We start from the raw sequence: 20,446 nt of genomic DNA, 5'->3' as shown, positions 1-20,446 counted from the left end.
CAAAATTAAGAATTCCCCCCCGCAGGTGTCCGTGTGAACAGTCACCGCTCGCTCCAGGCGCTGGGCTGCAGGGTTTTCCTTCAGGCTCTCCAGAGCAGCGCACCCCTGCGAGGAGCCTGCTAGAGAGGCAGACGCAGGCCCTCCATGCTTCGCTGTCACTCGCCTTCCAAGGCACAGTCCTGTGAGAGGGAGCCTGGGGGCGGGGGAACAGGGGCATCATGGGACAAAAGACACTGACAGCGAGTCACTGCTGCTCACTTCTGTCACTTCAGCACATGCCTGGGCCTGAGGCAGCCACAAGCAGGGCCTGGGGCAGGGAGAACAGCTGGCACCGTGGCCAGCTGCCCGGTAGCACGAACCCTTAACGCCTGGCCTAGTCTGCACAACGGCACTCCCGTTGCCTACAGGAAGGGCACAGCAGGAGGGGTACGGAGACTTCAGCGCCGTCTGGCCCACCCGCGAGGGAATGACCAGGGACCCCAGCCCGGGGAGGCTGGTACGAGACAAGATGCTCCCAGCTCCTGAGCCAACTCTCTGCAGGGGCAGGAGGCATTGGGCTACAGACAGCACCTCACCTTGGTCGCTGTAAAGAAGTGCATGGTCTGTCTGCCCCGGGGGCAGGGGGTGCACTCACTGGCTCTGGTCCACAGTGGGCTCGTGGGGTGACCCCACACACACTGCTCCAGCTGCTGGGCTGTGGGACTAACTCCCCCCGTGCGATGGGCTCACAGCGCCACCTTTCCTCAGGCAAGGAGGGGGCTTTGGGAAGGTTGGCAAGAGGGATTTCCAGGGGCATGGCCACTGTCAGAGGAGGGGGATCACCTACCTGCCCTCAGCTGAGCCTCCAGGGAGGAGATCGTCCTTCGATAGGCTTCACATTGGGCATCTCTTGCAGCTGAAGAACAGGGGAGAGGTCAGCGTGTGCCCAGCCAGCCCGGCAGAGCGCGCTGCAGGGATGCTTGCTGGGCAGAGGGGAAGGGAGCCCGAGTGTGGGATTCTAGTGGTGGTTCCCACTGCATGGGGTAGGGACCCAAGGCCTGAGTGCCCAACTGCAGCACGGGCGCTGGGGCTCCCAGGAACTGGAGGGGGCCCCCCACCCCCCCCCCCACCCAGGGGCCATGCTTCAGCAGCAGCGCTCCAGCTCCAGCTCCCGCATGGCGCCGCTAGGAGGGAGAGGGGTTTCTGCCCCACATACCAAGCTCATTCTTCACTCTCTGCAGCTCACTCCTCACTCTCTGCAGCTCCTGCGAGAGCAGCTGATCTGGAAGCTGACGGAGAAAGGCTGTTCACCACCAACCAGGGAAGCCAGCAAGATACAAGCCGTTCTCCTGCCCCTTGCCCAGTGCACTTTGATGCTGCAGGGGTCTGGAGCAGAGTTTCACAGGGGGACCCTGGTGTCCAGCTCCACCCAGGAGGGGGACCAGAACAGCCCATTGCATCAAGACAGTCTGTAGCCTGCACATGCCCGATGGAAGTAATTCCTTGGGAAGCGGGAGCTTTGAGCACCAGAGGTGGACATGGCATTGCATAGGGGAGATGGCAGAGCGCGGACATGGCCCCATCACCACAGCGCCCGGCACCTCCCAAGCGTTTAGAACACGGTTCCCATCTGCTTGGCTTGTAGTCCGTCTGCTGCGTGTGAACAGGGCAACATGTCTGGGCAGGGCCAAGTCAAAGCAATGGTCCTGCACTTCGTCAGGGCTGCTCACTCCTCCCCCTTGCAGCAGAGCTCCATGGCCTGTGCACAGTTCCTATGAAATTTCTGTCCCCTGTGGCCACCAGCAGATCCCACTGGGGAGACTGGTCAGGGGAGGTCAGGGCTGCAGAGGGAGCAGCAGCTCACACACCCAGGCCACTCCCAGGCAGGGCTTTCATTAGCAGGACGAGTGCGCGGCTCCAGGGCTCTGTGGAGTAGGGAGCCACTGCTGAGAGCAGCACTGGGACGACTAAGGGTGGCAGTTCAAGGAGAGGAGAATGCTCCGAAGCTCTTCCTTCCCCTCCAAGTCTCACCTCACTGCTGCTAGGGGGCAGCTTTGGGAGCTGCTCTGCATTCATGCCTGGCCTGGCTGAAAGCCACGAGAGCCCCTGCCCTGAAGAGCCCGTGGTTTAAAGGTTCAGGTATCCCAGGGCCCATCCCAGTCCCACAGAGCACCTCCTTCATCCCGCCATTCCTCCGGCCCTGCTGCGCCGCACCCAGTCGCCTTGTGAGAGCTGTGCTGAGCGATGCCAGGAGACGGCCGGTTGTTACCTGCATGGAGGGCGCTGCACCTCCACTCTCCAGGGCAGAGTCAGGGAGGAAACTGAGAGGAGCTGGGGAATTCCTACCCGTCTGAGGCTGGGCCATTCCACCTGCAAAGAGAGACTCAGACATGGTGCAGAACCATCCAGGCCCATCCGCTCTCCTGCTCCTCCGTCCCACCCACGCCTAGCTCCAGGCACCTGGATCGGGTGGGTCCCAGGCGCTCCCTGCCCACCAGTGCTGCAGTCTGAACAGCTGCCACTCACAGGCACAGGACAAGTCTTTGTTCCGGCACTGGGCATTTTCTTGGGATGCTGCTGCCCTCCACTGGCAAGAAATTGCATCTGCACCACTTAAAACTTCCCCCAAATTGCCCAAGGGCATCCAAGGGGCGACCAAGTCTTAATACTGGTTACTGTTCAGGTGCCCCAAATGCCTTCACCAAGGCTAGTCCGATTCTACCCAGGGACGGGAACAGCATGGCAATGCCCCAAGCATCAGGGCAGTTCTTTGGCAGAGCAGAGAATTCTCCTGATGGGCTGTGGGAAAGGCCCTGCCACCTAGAGCACGGCCCCCAGAGGATGGGGAGGGTGGGATCACTCCAGAGCTGCAGCCCTTGGGGAAGGCCCTGCCTCCTGCCCCAGAGTGATCTGGAGACGAGAGCCAGCAGCTCCAACCCTGCTGATCTCAGCTGCACAAAGGGCGATACAGGCTCTGGCCCCAAGAACGTGGAACAATCCGCTGGCTTAGTCAGGGAACTACGTTTCCCTTTGTTTACTGGCAGAGTTTTGCGGTCCCTTTCCGCCCCTTCAGGAGCAGAGCTCAGCACACACTCTCCCGCCAGGAGCCCACAGAGGATGTGGAGATGGGCCCCAAACACACTATGCCATTTGCCACTCCCCTTTAGCCCTGGCCAGCACATCAGAGAATCTCAGGAGCCACAAATGCGGGTGGGAGCCTTAAGCAGCCAGTGGCTGGCCCAGGACAGCGGCACTGAAGGGGTGGGGTGGACGATAGATGCCAGGCTTGGGTGCTGTCTAACCATGTCAGGGCCCCGCCCGAGAGGTTCCCTAATTCCAATGGAAGGATAAGCTGAGCCTTAGCGCCGGGAGAAGCAGGCCTGGCCAAGGAACCACCCAGGCAGGAGTTCCTGCTCCCTTTGCTAAGAACCCAGCCCCCAAACCGCTAACCATGTCTCACGGCATCCCAAAGCTACTGAACTGCTCGCTCACCTGCACTGGTGCAGTCTTGCCCCACAGCCAGCACTGGCTTGTCCTCAGTGTCTACAGAGAGCCCTTCTCCGCCACTGGGCTCCAGGGCTTGGGCAGCTGCTGCTGAGTTAGTGTCTAGAAAGCGAAGGTGAAGGGTGTCAGCCTCTGCCCAGGTAGCGTCAAGCCAGTGGGATCCGCCCTAACCAGGGCACGCCATGATGGAGCCCTCGACTGGAGCTCCAGGCTGGGAAAGGCCAGGAGGGCCCTGGGGAAGGAGGCTCAAAATAGCACTTCTGCTTCCCACTGTGCAGCCCTTTGCGGAGCCCAGCGTCCACACTACACCCCAGGAATCAGCCCGATTCTCTGAAGACGGGGGAGGAGATGGATAATCTGACCTGGCCCTGCAGCTCTCTGTCCACCAGCCCTGCCTGCAGCAGGGAGGCACCAGGACTGCGAGCCCCTTCCCCTCCCAGACCTACCTTTACCTAGGCGAGCTCGCTTGGGGGAAGGGAGCCTTTTGGGGGAGGCTGTTGTCCTCCCTGTTGGTCTCAGTCGGGAGTGGGGAGCCCTGGCAGGAATCGCAGCGGTGGCAGCCCTTCGAACAGGCAGCTTGTTGCAGCCAGGTTTGGCGACACCTGCTGAGGAGGTGAGGAGCGTTAGCCTGGAGGAGACCTAGGCCAGCTGCAGAGGGGCTGGCCCCAGAATAGCATGGCCAGGGACTGGAGCATGTGCGTATGCAGCCTCAGAGCTTAGCCATGCTCCTCTCACACTGCCCCAGCGTGGACCCCCAGCCTCCCCTGCCCAGAACGCAGCATTCCCACCACACAGCAAGCGCAAAGCTCAGACAGCAAGCCCAGCAAGGCTGCGTCCGCTCACAGAACACCACGGAGCTGGAGCTAGGGTCCAGCACAGCACTCCCAAGACAAGTGAGCAGGCACCTTCCGTTCCCAGCCCATGCTGCTCTCCAGATGAGCGTTGGGGGTGCTCCCCCATAACGCTGCTCCCTGCCTGCAGCACTACAGGAGCTCCCTGCTCTGCACGCAGCAGGATTACAGGCAGTTACTTTCTGTCTCTTTGTCCTGGGGGCTGGATCTGGCTCCTGGATGCCCAGTGGGAAGAGTGCATGCTGGCTGCAGGGTCCCATTGATGTGCTGCATGCTGCTGGGTCTGGGCTTCATTAGTCTTAGCCTGGTACCTGGGGAAGAGAAGGAAAGGAGAACAAGGATTTCACAGCCCCCAAGGGCAGCCAGGGAGCTGAAAAGTCCAGCCAGGGCACTGCCACAGAGAGCAGATGGCCTCCCCATTAGGTCAGACCCTCCTTTCCCTCCCCAACTCTACTGGCTTCCTTCCATTGCGTCTGCTCACCTGGGTAAGTTGGGAGTTTGGTTCCCGGAGCTCCAGCCCCTTTGCTCATGCAGAGGATCCCTGGACCCAGAGAAACTCGGGATCCCATGAGCAAGGGTCTGCTGCTGCTGCTGAGTCCTGGGACTTTGGTAGGAGGCTGGAGGGATGAGGGGCACTTCTCACTGCAAGGTAGCTTTGTAGCACTCTGCTTCACAGTGCCGCTGGCAGGGAGCTAGAGCCAGACAGATGAGCCATGGGTTAGACCCTGGTGGCAAGCAGGGAGGCAGGCCAGGCCTCTCCTGCCCCCTCCCCTGCTACCATTCAGACGCAGGCTCAGAACCGGAGTCTGTCCAACGCCACCTCCAGAACAGCAGCCAGCCCAGGGGATGCTCTGGTGGACTCCTCTGCCTCCTGAACACCCCCTGGCCTGAAGTCTGTGGCTCACTCCCGCCCCCCGCCACAGAAGGAGCAGCCCCTCTGAAATGGCATTTCTGGAGCCACCATAGCATCACAACAGCAATAAACCAGGTCTCCAGAGAAGCACCAGGAACCTGCAGATGGCCAGTCCCAGGCCCTCTGCTCACCCTGCTACTCCTTGTGTCACTGCCCAGGCTCCCCCTGCACGGGGAGCTTCCACAGTGGAGTCACCACCCACATCTAGGGGTTAAGCCTAGGCCAGCTTTCGAGAGGCCCATAGCCCCAGTCTTAGTATCCACCCACCTGTACCAGCTTTCCTCAAACTAACCATCTCACCAACTCCTAGCTCCACCACAAGGCCCCCCAGTTCACAGATCCAAACCAGGCTGTTCTAAGGGTCAACATGAGCCAATGTCCCCCACCTCTAACTGCACATTCATCCTTCCTGAGCCGGCAGGGCAGGGCTGCTTTGCCTTCAGGTCTCCCCCACAACAGTAGTAGGTCTGCCACCCAGGTCACCTAGATTCAATCCGGCTCAGGTAGGCTGGCCATGCACAGCTTTTGCTGTGTAGACAGACCAAGGTCCAGCATCCCATCTGACAGTATCCTGTACCAAGTGCTTCAGAAAGTGAGAGAGCCCCTTGTGAGGAATTATGGAGTAGCTCCTTACCCACCCCAGGCAGACATGCTCTGAAGCACAATGGTAGACATCCCTTAGGAAGGAGTCTTCCAGCTCCTCCAAGGACTGATTGGGTAACCCGCATTCTCCCTATCCTCAGTGGATCCAGCTTGTGGGTGGAGCAAGAGAGGTGCAGCCTCCCTGACTCAGTGTCTTCTTCCCAGCTCCTGACTTGACTCTCTCTCCTCAGTTCAGTTATTCTAACAGAAACGTGAGCACGTTCCTCCCAAGGGTGCCAATTAGGGGGTGCAGGGAATGGTGGGAGCCCCCCTCTGAGTTTCATACAGGAGGTCTGCAAGCTCCCAGGTAGAACTCTTAACTACAGCACAGGATTAGGGCATGTCTACACTGCCCACTTACAGCACGGCCAGGCTGCGTAATCACGCTTTATCGCGGGGGGGGGGGGGGGAGAGCTCTTCCCCCTGGCCATACAAAATAACCACCACGAATGAGGGCTGGTAGCTTTATCGCCGGGAGCAGCAAAAGCGTGGTCTATACTAGCGCTTTTCAGTGCTAAAACTTTTGTCCCTGAATGATTTAAGTTTTAGTGCTGAAAGTGGCAGTGTAGATACAGCCTTGGTGTGAAATGTAAGTTGTGCAGAGGAGAGGTGCCCTGGGGCAGGGAGTCAGTGTTTTGTTTACAAGTGGAGGCCGGGTGATTGAGATAAGAAAGGCTGGTGATTAAATGAAGGGTCTGGAAGTTTAGGTGCAAGAGGAATCCCTCCGTGGAGGGGGGAGAGGGAGGAAGGGTTGTGTCAGAGAGAACAGGGGATTCAGAAGAAAACACAGCAAAGCACTGAGCCTACATTACATTCAGAAAAGGGGGAGGTTTAGGGGTGTAGGTGAAAAGAAGGGGTCAGACCCAGGGAAGGGCTAGCAGTGTATAGAGAAGTGCCCACGCTACTTGTGGTACTTATGTAGCCTCATCACCATAGTATCTGAGGCTGAGCCTCACAACGTGTAACCGATTTCTCCTCCCAGCCCCTCAGCGAGGTAGAGCAGGGCTGTTCTCCCCAGTGTACAGAGGGGGCACTGAGGCACACACAGACTAAAGGCCAGATTTTCAAAGGTATTTAGGTGCATCTGAAGAAGTGAGGTTTTTTACCCCACAAAAGCTTATGCCCAAATAAATCTGTTAGCCTTTAATGTGCCACCAGACCCCTTGTTGTTTTTTTAGGCACCTTGTGAGATTTTCAAATGCACTTAGAAGTTTTGGTGCTTTGTAGACCCCGCTAGATACCTAGCAGCATCTTTGGGTGTCTAAAAACCTTAGAAATTTTGTCCTTAAAGCACTGGCCTGGGGTCAGACAGGAAGTCCATGGGCGGGAGTAGAACCCAGGTTTTTCAGGGCTAGTTCCCTATCCAGCAGACCAGCCGCTCTCTGCTGTATGCTGGGGGCGGGGGGGAGAGAAAGGACTCCGATAGATGGGAGCAAAACCAAGGCGGCCAGTTCTCTAAGACTTCAGCAAATGGACCCAGGAGGTTGGGATGGCGGTCATGGTTGACAGCATGAAAAGCAGCACAGAGGTCAGGAAGGATGGAGAATCAGAGTCAGATGAGAGGAGCTCACTTAACTCCCAAGGGGTGGCAGCTTCTGCCCCAGGCTGGGTTGTAGAGCAATGGCTGCTGGGCAATTTTACATTTTAACTGAAAACCATTTTGTTCAGTCAGTGTTTGTTCTGCGTTTGAGAAAAGGAAGGAATCAGAGTGTCGTCTGAGTATCAGATGTGTTTATGCCTCAAATTCTTAGGGTTTCAGCTGTATCCAGGCCAATTCCAGAACAAAGAACAGAAACTGCATCTACAGAGTCTGTACTTCCACACCATAAAGTCAACGATTATTGTCATGATTTGCATTATTCACTGGGCACCATCTGTGTGCTCAGCACTGTTCAGAATATGCCAGACAATCCAGTCCCTGAGCCAATGCATCTAAGCTGTGTCACTCTGGATAAGATGGCTCAGATATTTAAGCATGAAGTGTATAGTTATTGACCATACGTGTTATCACATGTTCACTGATGTTTATATGTATGAGTGGAGGCACTGATGGCAATAGACTTTTACTGGATTAAGGACTAGAAGATTTGACCCTCCAACTCTCTTTCTAAAGGAAGAGCTGCCCAGAGCTCCTGTGCCTGTTTATTTTCCTGTCCTGCCTGCAGTTGCCCTGATGTACCTCACAAGTCTCAATTTTCTCTACTTTAAATGGGGAATTTTCTTGATGTTTGCTTTTAAATGTTCTCCTGTGAGAACTGCAACTCAGTCGCTGTAGTGCTGTGCTTCTTTAAGAGCCTTCTGGAAAGTAACTAGCCTTTAAACAGAAGTAAAAGCAATGTTACCAAGGCTTGTGATTTTTGTCATGAGTCTCATGATACAGGGAAACCCCACTATAACGTGCCCCGCAATATGCAAATTTGGATATAGCACGATCATAAGGTGGCTCCCGCCGCCCCAAACGCGCAAAAAACAACAAAAACACCCCGTCCGGAGCGCCGCCAAAGAAAAAAACAAAACAAAACAAAACACACGTGCCTTCCCCACTGCCCCCTCCCCCTGCTTCTCCTTTTGGCAGGAAGAGCCATTCTTCTCCCCAGCTGCTCCTCACTCTTCCCCTGCCCCTTGCACATCTCCCCTGCTCTGCCCAAGAGAAATTGACCGGCTTGAAACTGACCGGCTTTAAATGGTAAACTTTTCGTAACCCCGCTATACTGCGACCCCGCATTTATCGCCATCTAATTTTTTGGACCCCAATCATCGCGTTATAGCGGGGTTTCACTGTAATTGTTTTCCTTAAAGTCCCAGATCCTGGAGTCAAGGGGATACGTGTTGATTTCAGCCTTCATTCTTAAAGAAAAATGAAGTTTCTAGCCCTCCTGGCTGTGGAGAAAGCGTCAAAATGTGACCCCAAAGCACCCTAAAGGCTCAAAAAAGCAGAAGACAAATAAAAAGAACCCAACATCTGTTATTTTACATAATCTCATGAGTTTAAAGCCAACCTCATGATTTTGGTGAGCCTGATCCATAATTTTTGACCATTTGAGATTGACAATACTGTGAAAGTGACTGGAAAGTGTCACTTTCACTCCTGTTTAAAGTCAGTTTCTAGTCTATTATTTGTAGTGAGGTAACACCCCAACAACCCCAGGCAGGTGCAGTATAAACTCACAGGGCCTTGCCCTAGTAGGATGTTTCCAAAGTTAAATGATCTATTCAAAGCTTGACAAACTGCAAAGAAGTGATAGAAAGTCATCTAAATTTTTCTACAATTGTTGTATTTAAGCATTAGTAACAAAGAATATACATTACAATTTTAAACCTAACCAGTGTCCCTTAAGTGACTTGACACAAGATCAGAGGGGTAGCCGTGTTAGTCTGGATCTGTAAAAAGCAACAGAGAGTCCTGTGGCACCTTTAAGACTAACAGATGTATTGGAGCATAAGCTTTCGTGGGTGAATACCCACTTCGTCAGACGCTGAGAATGTTCGTATTAGAGCTGAGTGGGTCTAATATTTATCAATTTGTTTTTAAAACATAGGAGCACTGTATCTAATCCCTATCAGCTAATTTCTAAGTTACCTGCAAACAAACAAAAAAAATAAAATAAACTCTAGAGTTCCCAGGTGCCTAAGTAGCCCTTGGAATCATGATTAAATTTGCTCCCCACCCAAATCTGAAATAGCACCTTGGTCCCTCCCTCACGCTGCTCCCATGGGATACTGAAGTAAGGGGCAGTTGGAAGAGGCACTTGACATTATTAGTCAGCAGTAAGCTGTAGCACCCCCAGCACTTACTTGGGCAGCAGGCTGGGTCTCCACGTTGGATCCCTGGCTTGTTTTTCCAGTGGCAGCTGCTTTCTGCATGCTGGGCCCGGAGTTACCCAGAGACAGTCTTGTTGCTTTCCCCTCGGAGGCGATGCCTCTGCTCCTCGGAGGCAGGCCTGCTCTCAGCAGCTCCCGAGAAGCTCTCCGAGAGTCAAAGGAAGCGAGGGCCAGACTCCTACTTGCTCTTGGGGTGGTAAAGGCCAGGGGCAGTGATTTGATAGCAGCTTGGCCTTCAGTACTGGTACAGCTTCTGGAAGAGACAGGCAAGGCCGTACTCTTCCGAGGTGGTTTGAGACTGACCTTGCCACGGGACTCTTCTTCGGGTGGGTTCCCGCACTTGGACATGGCGCTCTGGGTTACCTTGGGTGCTGCAGATTTGGAGCCAGCCTGACTCGGGCAGGTTAGCTCTCTCGGCATTGAACGTCTAGAGGAGTTTGGGTCCCTCTGTTCCAAGTCATCTCCCAGGGGACTACCTGTCACAAAGTGAAACTTTGCTGGGCCCATCAGCGGAGTGGAGGTTGCAAAGGAGCTGGAGCCTAAGGAAACGGTGCTTTCATTGGACAGGATTTCCAGCTCCTGGGTTCTGTAAGCAGAGCTGCTCGGCTCTAGCGCATCCACCTCGGACTGGTCAGCCAGGTGCTCCCTTTCCACAGGCAAGGTCACAGTGGACCCGAGCGGGTGAGCAGCGGAGACCTCAAATGTTACCTGCCTCAGGGCGGCGCTGGTGTGGCCAGAGCCCTGGAGCTCCACGGTGAGGTTCAGCAGGGCCCTGGGCTCGGGCTCTGGGCCCGGGGCTGGGGCTGGGGCGGCTCCCCCGGCCCCGGCCCCGGCGGGCAGGACTCCCCCCGCCCCGGGGCTCTGGCAGCCGGGCCCCCAGCCCCGTAGCCCCGCTTCCCCCCGCCGGGCAGCGAGTGGCCCCGGGCCCGGCGGGTCTGGGGGCCCGGCCCGCTCGCCCCCCAGGCACCAGGTGGTCTCCAGGGGCAGGGGCTCCGCCGCGATGCCCGAGAGCTCGGGGCCGGGCCGCTGCAGCTGCCGCGCGATGGCCAGGCACTCCTCGGCGAAGAAGCTGCGGAAGAGCGGGGTCTCGGGCGAGCCGCGGCCCAGCCGGAGCCGCGCCAGGTCCGGGTCCGGGGCCTCCCGCGGCCTCCCGCCGGCAGCTCCCGCGGCCTCCGGCTCCTCCTCCCACAGCGGGCTCAGGTGCCGCGGCTTGCGGGCGCCGCGCCCCTCCCACGCGGCCGCCGCTCCGGGGACAGCGGCCTCCTCGCCCCCGCCGCCCGGCCCGGGCCCGTGGGCGGCTCCACGCGCGGGGCTCCACGCGGGCGGGGGCGGCGGGTCCTTCATGGTGCGCAGGCGCCAGCGAACCCGCCCCACGTGCGACACGACCCGACCCGCGCCCGGCTCCGAGCGGCGCCCGGGGATGGGGAGCCCGCCGCCCGCCCCGCTTTCGTACGCCGCGTCTCAAGGCTATTGGGCGCCTCGCCACCAATCAGCGCACTCTATCCCCTCAGCCAGTCACCGCGCAGCGCCCCTGAGCACGTGCCAATGGCTCGCCAATAGGAATGGGGATCGCTGCCCGACGGAAACTGCCTTGTCCAATGGGAGTGGGCGGGGTCTCTCCGCTCTGGGCCGCACTCACGCGTGGGCCAGGCCCGTTCCCTGCCGGCAGGGGCGCCCGTGGGCTGTAGCCACAGCCCAGCCTGGGCTCTGCAGGGGGAGCCGGTGCCGGGCGCCGGAGGATTCGGGGGGCCGGGGGCAAAGCAATTTCCGGGGCCCCTTCCATTCAAAAAAGTTGCAATACTACAGAATACTGTATTCTCGTGGGGGCCGTGCGGGGCCCGGGCCCGGGGCAAATTCCCCACTTGCCCCCCCCCCCCCCCCCGCAGCCCTGGCCAGGTGCCCTGGGGCAGGTGACCAGACAGCAAGTGTGAAACATCAGGACGGGTTGGGGGGTAATAGGAGCCTGTATAAGGCAAAGCCCCACAATCGGGACTGTCCCTATAAAGCCGGGACATCTGGTCACCCTGGGGCAGGCAAGCAGTGTTTTCTTTGCAAACGGAGGCGAGGTGATGAAGGTAAGGAAGAGCTGGTGATGAAATTAATGATCTGAAAGTCTAGCCTGTAAAACAGGAATCTGGGGGCGGGGGGAGGGAGTTGTTTTAGAGCGAACGCAGGGGACTCCGAAAAAATACAGCCAAGCCCTTTGAGCCAAATTTACATTCAGAAAAGGGAGAGATTTGGGGGTGCAGGTGAAAAGAAGGGGCAAAACCCCAGGGTAGGGATAGCAGTGGTACAGAGAAGTTCCCACTCTACCTGTGGTACTTATGTGGCCTCACCACCGTAGTATCTGAGCACCAGGTCCCACCCCCACCCCCCACCTAACAGCTGTTTGGCAGCGCTTCCGACTTTCCGGGAGAGAGGGGGAGGAGCAGGGAGGCGTTGAACTCAGGAGAGGAGGCAGGGCAGGGGCGGGGACTTGGGGGAAGGGAGCGGAAGGTGGCAGGGCTGGGGTGGGAAAAGGCAGGGTGGAATGGGGGTGGGGCAAGGGTGGTGCAGGGGTGGGGCCAGGCACAGCAGGGGTGTGTGTCAAGCACCCACTGGGCAGAGGGGAAGTCGGCGCCTATGCCATAAGGCACTGGCCCAAGACCAGACAGGAAGTCCGGGTGGGGTGGGGAGTAGGTGTCTCAGGGCTAGCTTCCTATCCCCTAGATCAGCCTTTCTCTCTGCTGCATGCTGCAAAAAAAGAGGACTCTAATAGATGGGAGCAAAACCAAGGCGTCCAGTTATCTGAGACTCCAGCAAATGGTCCCAGGAGGTTGGCATGGAGGTCATGGTTGACAGCATGAAAAGCAGCACAGAGGTCAGGAAGGATAGAGAATCAGAGTCAGATGAGAGGAGATCACTTAACTCCCAAGGGGTGGCAGGTTCTGCCCCAGGCTGGGTTGTAAAGCAATGGCTGCTGTGCAATTTTACATTTTAACTGAAAACCATTTTGTTTTGTCATTTTTTTTTTGTTCTATGTTTGAGAAAAGGAAAGAATCAGAAAGTGTCATAAGTATCAGGTGTATTTATGCCTCAAACTCTTCAGGTTTCAGCTGTATCCAGCCCAAGTCCAGAACAAAGAACAGAAATTACATCCACAGAGTCCGTAAAGTCAACGATTATTGTCATGATTTGTGTTATTCACTGGGCACCATCTGTGTGCTCAGCACTGTTCAGAATATGCCAGACAATACAGTCCCTGAGAGCCAGTGTGTATCAAATGTGTAGCCCTGGATAAGATGGCTCAGATATTTAAGTATGAAGTGTATACTTATTAAGCACATGTTAATATCTATGAGTGAAGGCAATAGAAATTGTACTGGATTAAGGACTAGAAGATTTGACCCTCCAACCTTCTTTCTAAAGGAAGAGCTGTCCAGAGCTCCTGTGCCTGTTTATTTTCTTTTCCTGCCTGCAGTTGCCCTGGGATACCTCAGAAGTCTCAATTTTTTTCTCAACTTTAAATGTGGAATTTTTTTGGTGTTTGGTTTTAAATATTCTCCTGTGAGAACTGCAACTCAATCACTGTAGTGTTGTGCTTAAGAGCCTTCTGGAAAGTAACTAGCTTTTAAATAGAAGTGAAAGGAGTGTTACTAACTCTCATAATTTTGTCATGAGTCTCATGATAATTATTGTTTTTCTTAAAGCCCCTGCTCCTGGAGTCAGGTGGATCTGGGATGATTTTAGCCTTCATTCTTAAAGAAAAATGAAGTTTCTAGCCCTCCTGGCTGTGGAGAAAGCTTCAAAATGTGACCCCAGTGCACCCTAAAGGCTCAAAAACCAGAAGGCAAATAAAAAGAACAACAAATCTATTATTTTTACATAATCTTATGAGTTTAAAGCCAATCTCACGATTTTTGATGAGCCTGATCCATGATTTTTGAACATTTGGGATTGGCAATACTGTGAAAGTGACTGGAAAGTGTCACTTTCACTCCTGTTTCAGGTCAGTTTGTAGTTTATATGTAGTGAGGTAACACCTCTAGAGCCCCAGGCAGGTGCAGTATAAACTCACAGGGCCTTGCCCTAATAGGATGTTTCCAAAGCTAAATGATCTATTACAGGCTTGGTAAACTGCAAAAAAGTGATAGAAAGTCATCTAGATTTTTCTACGAGTATTTCAATTGTTGTATTCAAGATTTAGTAACAAAGTAAGAATATATATTTAAATTTTAAATCTAACATGTATTCCTTAAATGACTTGACACAAGATGTGAGAACATGTTAGTATTAGAGCTGAGTGGGTCTAATATTTATTTAATTCTCTTTTTTAATATAGGAATTAGATACAGTGCCCTATCAGCTAATTTCTAAGTTATCTGCAAAAAGCCCTAGAGTTTTCAGATGTCCAAGTTGCCCCCCCCCCCCCAACCAAAATCTGAAATGGCGATTCTACCTGCCAGGCCCGGCCATGCATGGGTAGCTGGTGTCCGGGGTGCTCCTGGGCCCTACACACGCTGCTCTGGCCCCCTGTGCACCCAGCTGCAGCTGTGAGCTGAGCAAACGTGACCAAAGTCACAGCGCCCCACAGGTGGGTGCGGCGGGGACTAAGGCAGAGAGAGATTCGGGTTGAAAGCATCTGCTGCTTTTCCTTGCCTAGCCTGAGACCAGGGCCTGGTTTGGAGTATTTAAATTGCACTTGGTATGTTCAGAGCACACCTCCCCTTGACTTCCTTTGCAGCTGTGAGTGCTTAGCCTATTGAAATCACCTGCCCCCATCTAAAGGCCCCTCCCCCAGCCTTGAGGGAGGAGCTACTGGACCCAGGACTCAACTGAAAATGCGGGACAACTAAGGAATAACAGGGCCAGGAGTGGAGGTCACAGGTTCAAAACCCAGAGGGACACTGAGCAGAGAACCCTGGACAGCACCCACTGCTCCTCGAAGCTGTCTAGGGAGCCAGTGGAAGCCGCTCAGAGGAACTCACCTGGGTGCATTTGAGATGAGACCAGGGAGGAACAGAGATAGGCCCCACAGTCACAGAGCACCCCCTCGTCCAGCATCCTCCTCCTGGTGTTGTAGATGGGTACTTTGGCCAGTGCCAGGGGGAGGTTGACAATGGGTGCATATATGAAAATGTGGGGGGGGAGTGCAGCCAGAACCTCAACAGGAGGTTCTGGAAGAGCCAGAATAGGGGCTGCAACCTGGCACATTCTAGATCGGCATCATCAGGGTCTCCCTCACGCTGCAAAATGGACAGGTATTGGGGAGGGGGGTGAACCACCCCAGGTACAGGCCCGTGCTGATGAAGAGATCTCACAGAAGACCCCTCGGATGGAGATAAAAGAGGTGCTGGTTATATCGGAGCCCTGGAAGGTGGTGGAGGAAGGCGTGTGCTAATGTGCTCCATACCAAACTACCTGCACCACAAAGGAGTCTCTGCGGGGCCTGGTGGCGGAAGACATGGTAAACCAGGCTCTGTCCTCCCTCCTCCAGGGGAACAAGCAGAACCCCTGCAGAGACCCAGTGCAGTCGTGACCAGAAAAACTGCAGAACTAGCCTCTGGAGCTAGGCCAGGATCCCCGGGGCCGGGCTGAGGGTGTTGAGCTTGCGCCAGAGCATGGACAGGACTAGTTGGTTCAGCACCAGCACCCTCCCTAACAGGGAGAGGCACGGGAGGAGTCCTGTCCATCTCTGCAGCCGCTCACCCACCCTGGCCTCCAAATGCCGCCAGTTCTCCAGCAGAGAAGGATGCGTGGCAGAAAGGTAGACGCCGAGATAGAGCAGTGGACATGCACTCCACCGAATGGCTTGAAGCACGGGTGGGAGGGAGCTCACCTGCCAACCGTCCCTGACCACCAGGCCAGAGCTCTTGACCCAGTTGACCCGGGCGGAGGAGGCCGCTGAGTAGAGGCCTGGCAGGCCTCCACCCACACCAGGGCGCCTGCACCACGTCATTGGCATATGCAGACAGGACCAGCCACAACTCCGGCTCAGGGAGCCCCAACCCTGTCAGCCTCCGGCGGAGGAGACAGAGGAAGGGCTTGATCGCCAGAGTATACAGCTGGCCTGACAGCAGACACCCCTGACACCCCGCACCCAAAGCTGACTGGCTCGGTCAGGGTCCAGTTGAGCCTGACCAAACACTCTGCAGAAGCAGAGCACCTGGAGAACACCCACAAACTGGGGTCTGAACCTGAACGCCCGCAGAGTGCCCAGGAGTTACCCGTGGTCCAGCCTGTCAAATGCCTTCTCCTGGTCCAGGGACAGGAGGGTGAACAACAGACCATCCCTACACCCGAGCTCCAGGAGCTCCCGGACCAAATACAAATGATCAAAGATGGAATGGCCTGGGACGGTGTAGGTCTGGACCACATACGCCAGCATGGACCCCAGCTGCAGCAAGATGACTTTTGCTACGACTTTGTAGTCCGTGCTGAGGAGGGAGACAGGACGCCAGTTCCGAACAGGGCCGTCTATAGGCACCAGCGAAGGAAGCAGGTGCCTGGGGCAGCCAATAGAAAGGGGCGGCACTCCGTCCGGTATCTGGGCGGCAGGTCTGGGTCTTCGGTGGCCGCTCCAGTGCTCCGCTTTAGAAGTCGGCGGCGAGTCTTCACTCCATCTCTTCCTCTTCAGCGGCACTTCGGCGGGAGCTCACTATGGTTTTCCTTCCCCCCCCCCCACCCCCACCACTTGGGGTGGCAAAAAAGCTGAAGCCGACCCTGGTTCCGTAGGTCGCAGAGCATGACAGGGGGAGGACCCTGCTCCCCAAGGACTTGGCCCAGAAGGTGACAAGGTCCGGGGATAGGAAGACAGAAAAAGCAACAAAGTAAAGAGTATTGAAGTAAAAGCAGTTTAATGTGGTGGTTTATTTCATGAACTGTACATTATCAGTACCTACACAGGGGTGGGTGGGTGTGTGTGTGTATCTTCCACTACATTCCCTTGCTTTAACAGACAGCCTCACATTTACACTTAAGACTCATTAACTATCTAATGTAGTTATCTGATTTTCCTAACAATCACTATTTTCATATACTTGAGTGGTCCAAAATTCTCATGAAAAAAAAATCAACCCAGAGTAGCTTTTGTAAAATCCAGGAATATTTTGGTAAAAACAAAAAACAAAGGGCTTTACACACTCATAACAAGTCTCAGGGGGTAGCCGTTTTAGTCTGTATCCGCAAAAACAACAAGGAGTCCAGTGGCACCTTAAAGACTAACAGATTTATTTGGGCATAAGCTTTCGTGAGTAAAAACCTCACTTCTTCAGATGCATGGAGTGAACGTTACAGATGCAGGCATTGTTATACTGACACATGACGAGAAGGGAGTAACTCGCAAGTGGAGAACCAGTGTTGACAGGGCCAATTCGATCAGGGTGAATGTAGTCCACTCCCAATAATAGATGAGGTGGTGTCAATTCCGGGAGAGGCAAAGCTGCTTCTGTAATGAGCCAGCATCTGTAACTTTCACTCCATGCATCTGAAGAAGTGAGGTTTTTACCCACGAAAGCTTATGCCCAAATAAATCTGTTAGTTTTTAAGGTGCTACCGGACTCCTTGTTGTCATAAGGAGTCTGTGTGCGCAAAACAAGTTCTCCCTCCCCCCCCCACGCTGATAATTTGGTCAAATTTGGGTAGTTTTTCCACAGGAACAGCACAAGGCACATCCCTCACACCATGGCATCCCTTCTGCCAAATTTCAAGACTCTCCTACACAACATATTTCCCCCATCTCCTTCTCAGAAATGGTTGAATCATTTTTGCTGAAGCTTTCCAAAGAAATTGGCCCTGAGGCAGACACCTAGCATAGAAAATTCCAGGTTGAATGGAAAAGTTGGGCAAAGCTGTAACTGAAAATGGTCTTCAGTGTTGGGCAGTCTTAACTATGGGTCGTGGTACCAGCTCAATCACTGTCCTTTTGTTTGTCTGAGGCTATTGCCAGGTGCTCCTAGCTGAAGAGGAGGCCAAGGGAGCTGACTTTTAAAGCTGTTGTAATTTAGTTTATTAAGAGATTAGAGTTTCACCATTTATGCTCACCTATGCTAGAAAACTAGCTATTCCTCCCCACCTATCCTCCACCTTTTCCCTGCAAGTGCATTATGTGTCCTTTCCTGCCCTCAAACAGGACAAAATGTTTGCTAGGCTTCCCTAGTGTGTACTTCCACCTGCTCCATTACAGCAAGGGGAATCACAATGCCACCCTGCTAGTGAAAGGATCCTAGCTGGGTCAAAGTTAGTACATACACCCTTTTCTAAACCCCCACTCATGTTTCCAACGTAGATAAGTCCTCAGGGGTCTACTCTTATTCATGGGGTAATCAAGTGTACCCTCTCAAGTGTAAGGTTAGAGTAGAAGAGAAAATTTTAAAATGCAACTGGTTTATTCCCATTTATGCTCTTTTTACTTTTCTTCTCATCTTTAAAAATTAAAATCCATGCAAGTAGAATCACCTTCAGTGGCAGTGATGAGACAGTGATTTCTAAACTGCTGTTTCATTGTTCAGTTATGGAAGCATTTTTATTTCTCTGGTTCCTACACAAAATAGGGCATGTTTGAATTGATCATATCCCTACAAACTTACACAGTTAGAACAAGTCACAGTGTGCCAACTCAGCTTTCATGTAAAGAAAAATTGAGGGTTCTAGTCCTCACGATTGCAGAGCAAACCTTGAATATATGAGCCAAGGGCACCCTAAAATCAAGAAGGAAAGAACCTTATGAGTCAAGCCTAAAAAAAGCCATGATTTTTGAACATTTTCATAGATTCTAGGACTGGAAGGGACCTCGAGAGGTCATCGAGTCCAGTCCCCTGCGCTCATGGCAGGACCAAATACTGTCTAGACCATCCCTGATAGACACTTATCTAACCTACTCTTAAATATCTGCAGAGATGGAGATTCCACAACCTCCCTAGGCAATTTATTCCAGTGTTTAACCACCCTGACAGTTAGGAACTTTTTCCTAATGTCCAACCTAGACTTCCCTTGCTGCAGTTTAAGCCCATTGCTTCTTGTTCTATCCTTAGAGGCTAAGGTGAACAAGTTTTCTCCCTCCTCCTTATGACACCCTTTTAGATACCTGAAAACTGCTATCATGTCCCCTCTCAGTCTTCTCTTTTCCAAACTAAACAAACCCAATTCTTTCAGCCTTCCTTCATAGGTCATGTTCTCAAGACCTTTAATCATTCTTGTTGCTCTTCTCTGGACCCTCTCCAATTTCTCCACATCTTTCTTGAAATGCGGTGCCCAGAACTGGACACAATACTCCAGTTGAGGCCTAACCAGCGCAGAGTAGAGCAGAAGAATGACTTCTCGTGTCTTGCTCACAACACACCTGTTAATACATCCCAGAATCATGTTTGCTTTTTTTGCAACAGCATCACACTGTTGACTCATATTTAGCTTGTGGCACACTATAACCCCTAGATCCCTTTCTGCCGTACTCCTTCCTAGACAGTCTCTTCCCATTCTGTATGTGTGAAACTGATTTTTCCTTCCTAAGTGGAGCACTTTGCATTTGTCTTTATTAAACTTCATCCTGTTTACCTCAGACCATTTCTCCAATTTGTCCAGATCATTTTGAATTATGACCCTGTCCTCCAAAGCAGTTGCAATCCCTCCCAGTTTGGTATCATCTGCAAACTTAATAAGCGTACTTTCTATGCCAATATTTAAGTCGTTAATGAAGATATTGAACAGAGCCGGACCCAAAACAGATCCCTGCAGAACCCCACTTGTTATGCCTTTCCAGCAGGATTGGGAACCATTAATAACTCTCTGAGTACGGTTATCCAGCCAGTTATGCACCCACCTTATAGTAGCTTCATCTAAATTGTATTTGCCTAGTTTATCGATAAGAATATCATGCGAGACTGTATCAAATGCCTTACTAAAGTCTAGGTATACCACATCCACAGCTTCTCCCTTATCCACAAGACTCGTTATCCTATCAAAGAAAGCTATCAGATTGGTGTGACACGATTTGTTCTTTACAAATCCATGCCGGCTATTCCCTATCACCTTACCACCTTCCAAGTGTTTGCAGATGATTTCCTTAATTACTTGCTCCATTATCTTCCCTGGCACAGAAGTTAAACTAACTGGTCTGTAGTTTCCTGGGTCTAGCACTAGGAAGAACCAGTCGCTTGTCTGCCTGCAAAGGCCAGAATATATCCAATTCGCAGAAGCATCACATTTCTGGATATGCTTATGGAGAAATGGTCATCCTGCCAGAAGGCTGAGGCAGAACTATAGGAACCTAGCGTTCCTTCTTTGTGATCTGGCAAGTACAGCTATGTCTACCTCAGCCTGCATGCAGCCTAGACAAGCCATTGACCAATACAAGCACAATCAACACCATCAGTATCAAATTAAACTGATTAGTAAACACGATGACTCAGGTTAATACAAGATCTTTTCACCTCTAGAGACTTATGATCAATTCATTGTTATGGACAAAAGCTTCATGTGAGGACTTCTAGTTTCCAACCAATTCCTTAGCAGCAACTGCAAAATATACTGTCCAGTTCAGCATAACAGCTGATATTCACCCAACTGGAGTACAGTGGTGCTGCTGGAGCTTGTGACTAAGGTGCACTGGCTAGACTACTGGGGGACCTACAGCCCACCGAGCCTGCCAGGACTATGACTGCGGCTCCAACTAGTGCTATTAGTTTCCATTTTCACAAGCATCACGTCACAGATTTAGAAGAACCCCTCATTTTTTCAAGGGTCACAACATGCAGACATA

The 20,446-nt window shown here is 53.2% G+C and overlaps 1 protein-coding gene across 1 annotated transcript; it reads right to left on the bottom strand.

Annotated features, from left to right (window-relative positions):
* LOC112109317 (neurofilament heavy polypeptide-like) lies at positions 1-10,532 on the bottom strand. The gene is made up of 9 exons (XM_024203773.3): positions 9,685-10,532; positions 4,816-5,026; positions 4,514-4,645; positions 3,930-4,085; positions 3,472-3,585; positions 2,249-2,349; positions 1,196-1,268; positions 827-895; positions 1-193 (listed from the first exon to the last, which is right to left on the bottom strand). Exons 1-9 carry the CDS (start codon positions 10,216-10,218, stop codon positions 156-158), a joined length of 1,428 nt encoding a protein of 475 aa, XP_024059541.1. The 5' UTR covers positions 10,219-10,532; the 3' UTR covers positions 1-155.
* Between the last annotated feature and the right edge of the window lie 9,914 nt (positions 10,533-20,446).

Source organism: Terrapene carolina, unplaced genomic scaffold (assembly GCF_002925995.2).
Source record: "Terrapene carolina triunguis isolate 2854851 unplaced genomic scaffold, T_m_triunguis-2.0 Scaffold131, whole genome shotgun sequence".
Lineage (NCBI taxonomy): Eukaryota > Metazoa > Chordata > Testudines > Emydidae > Terrapene > Terrapene triunguis.
This window is presented reverse-complemented; position numbering and strand designations above follow the sequence as displayed.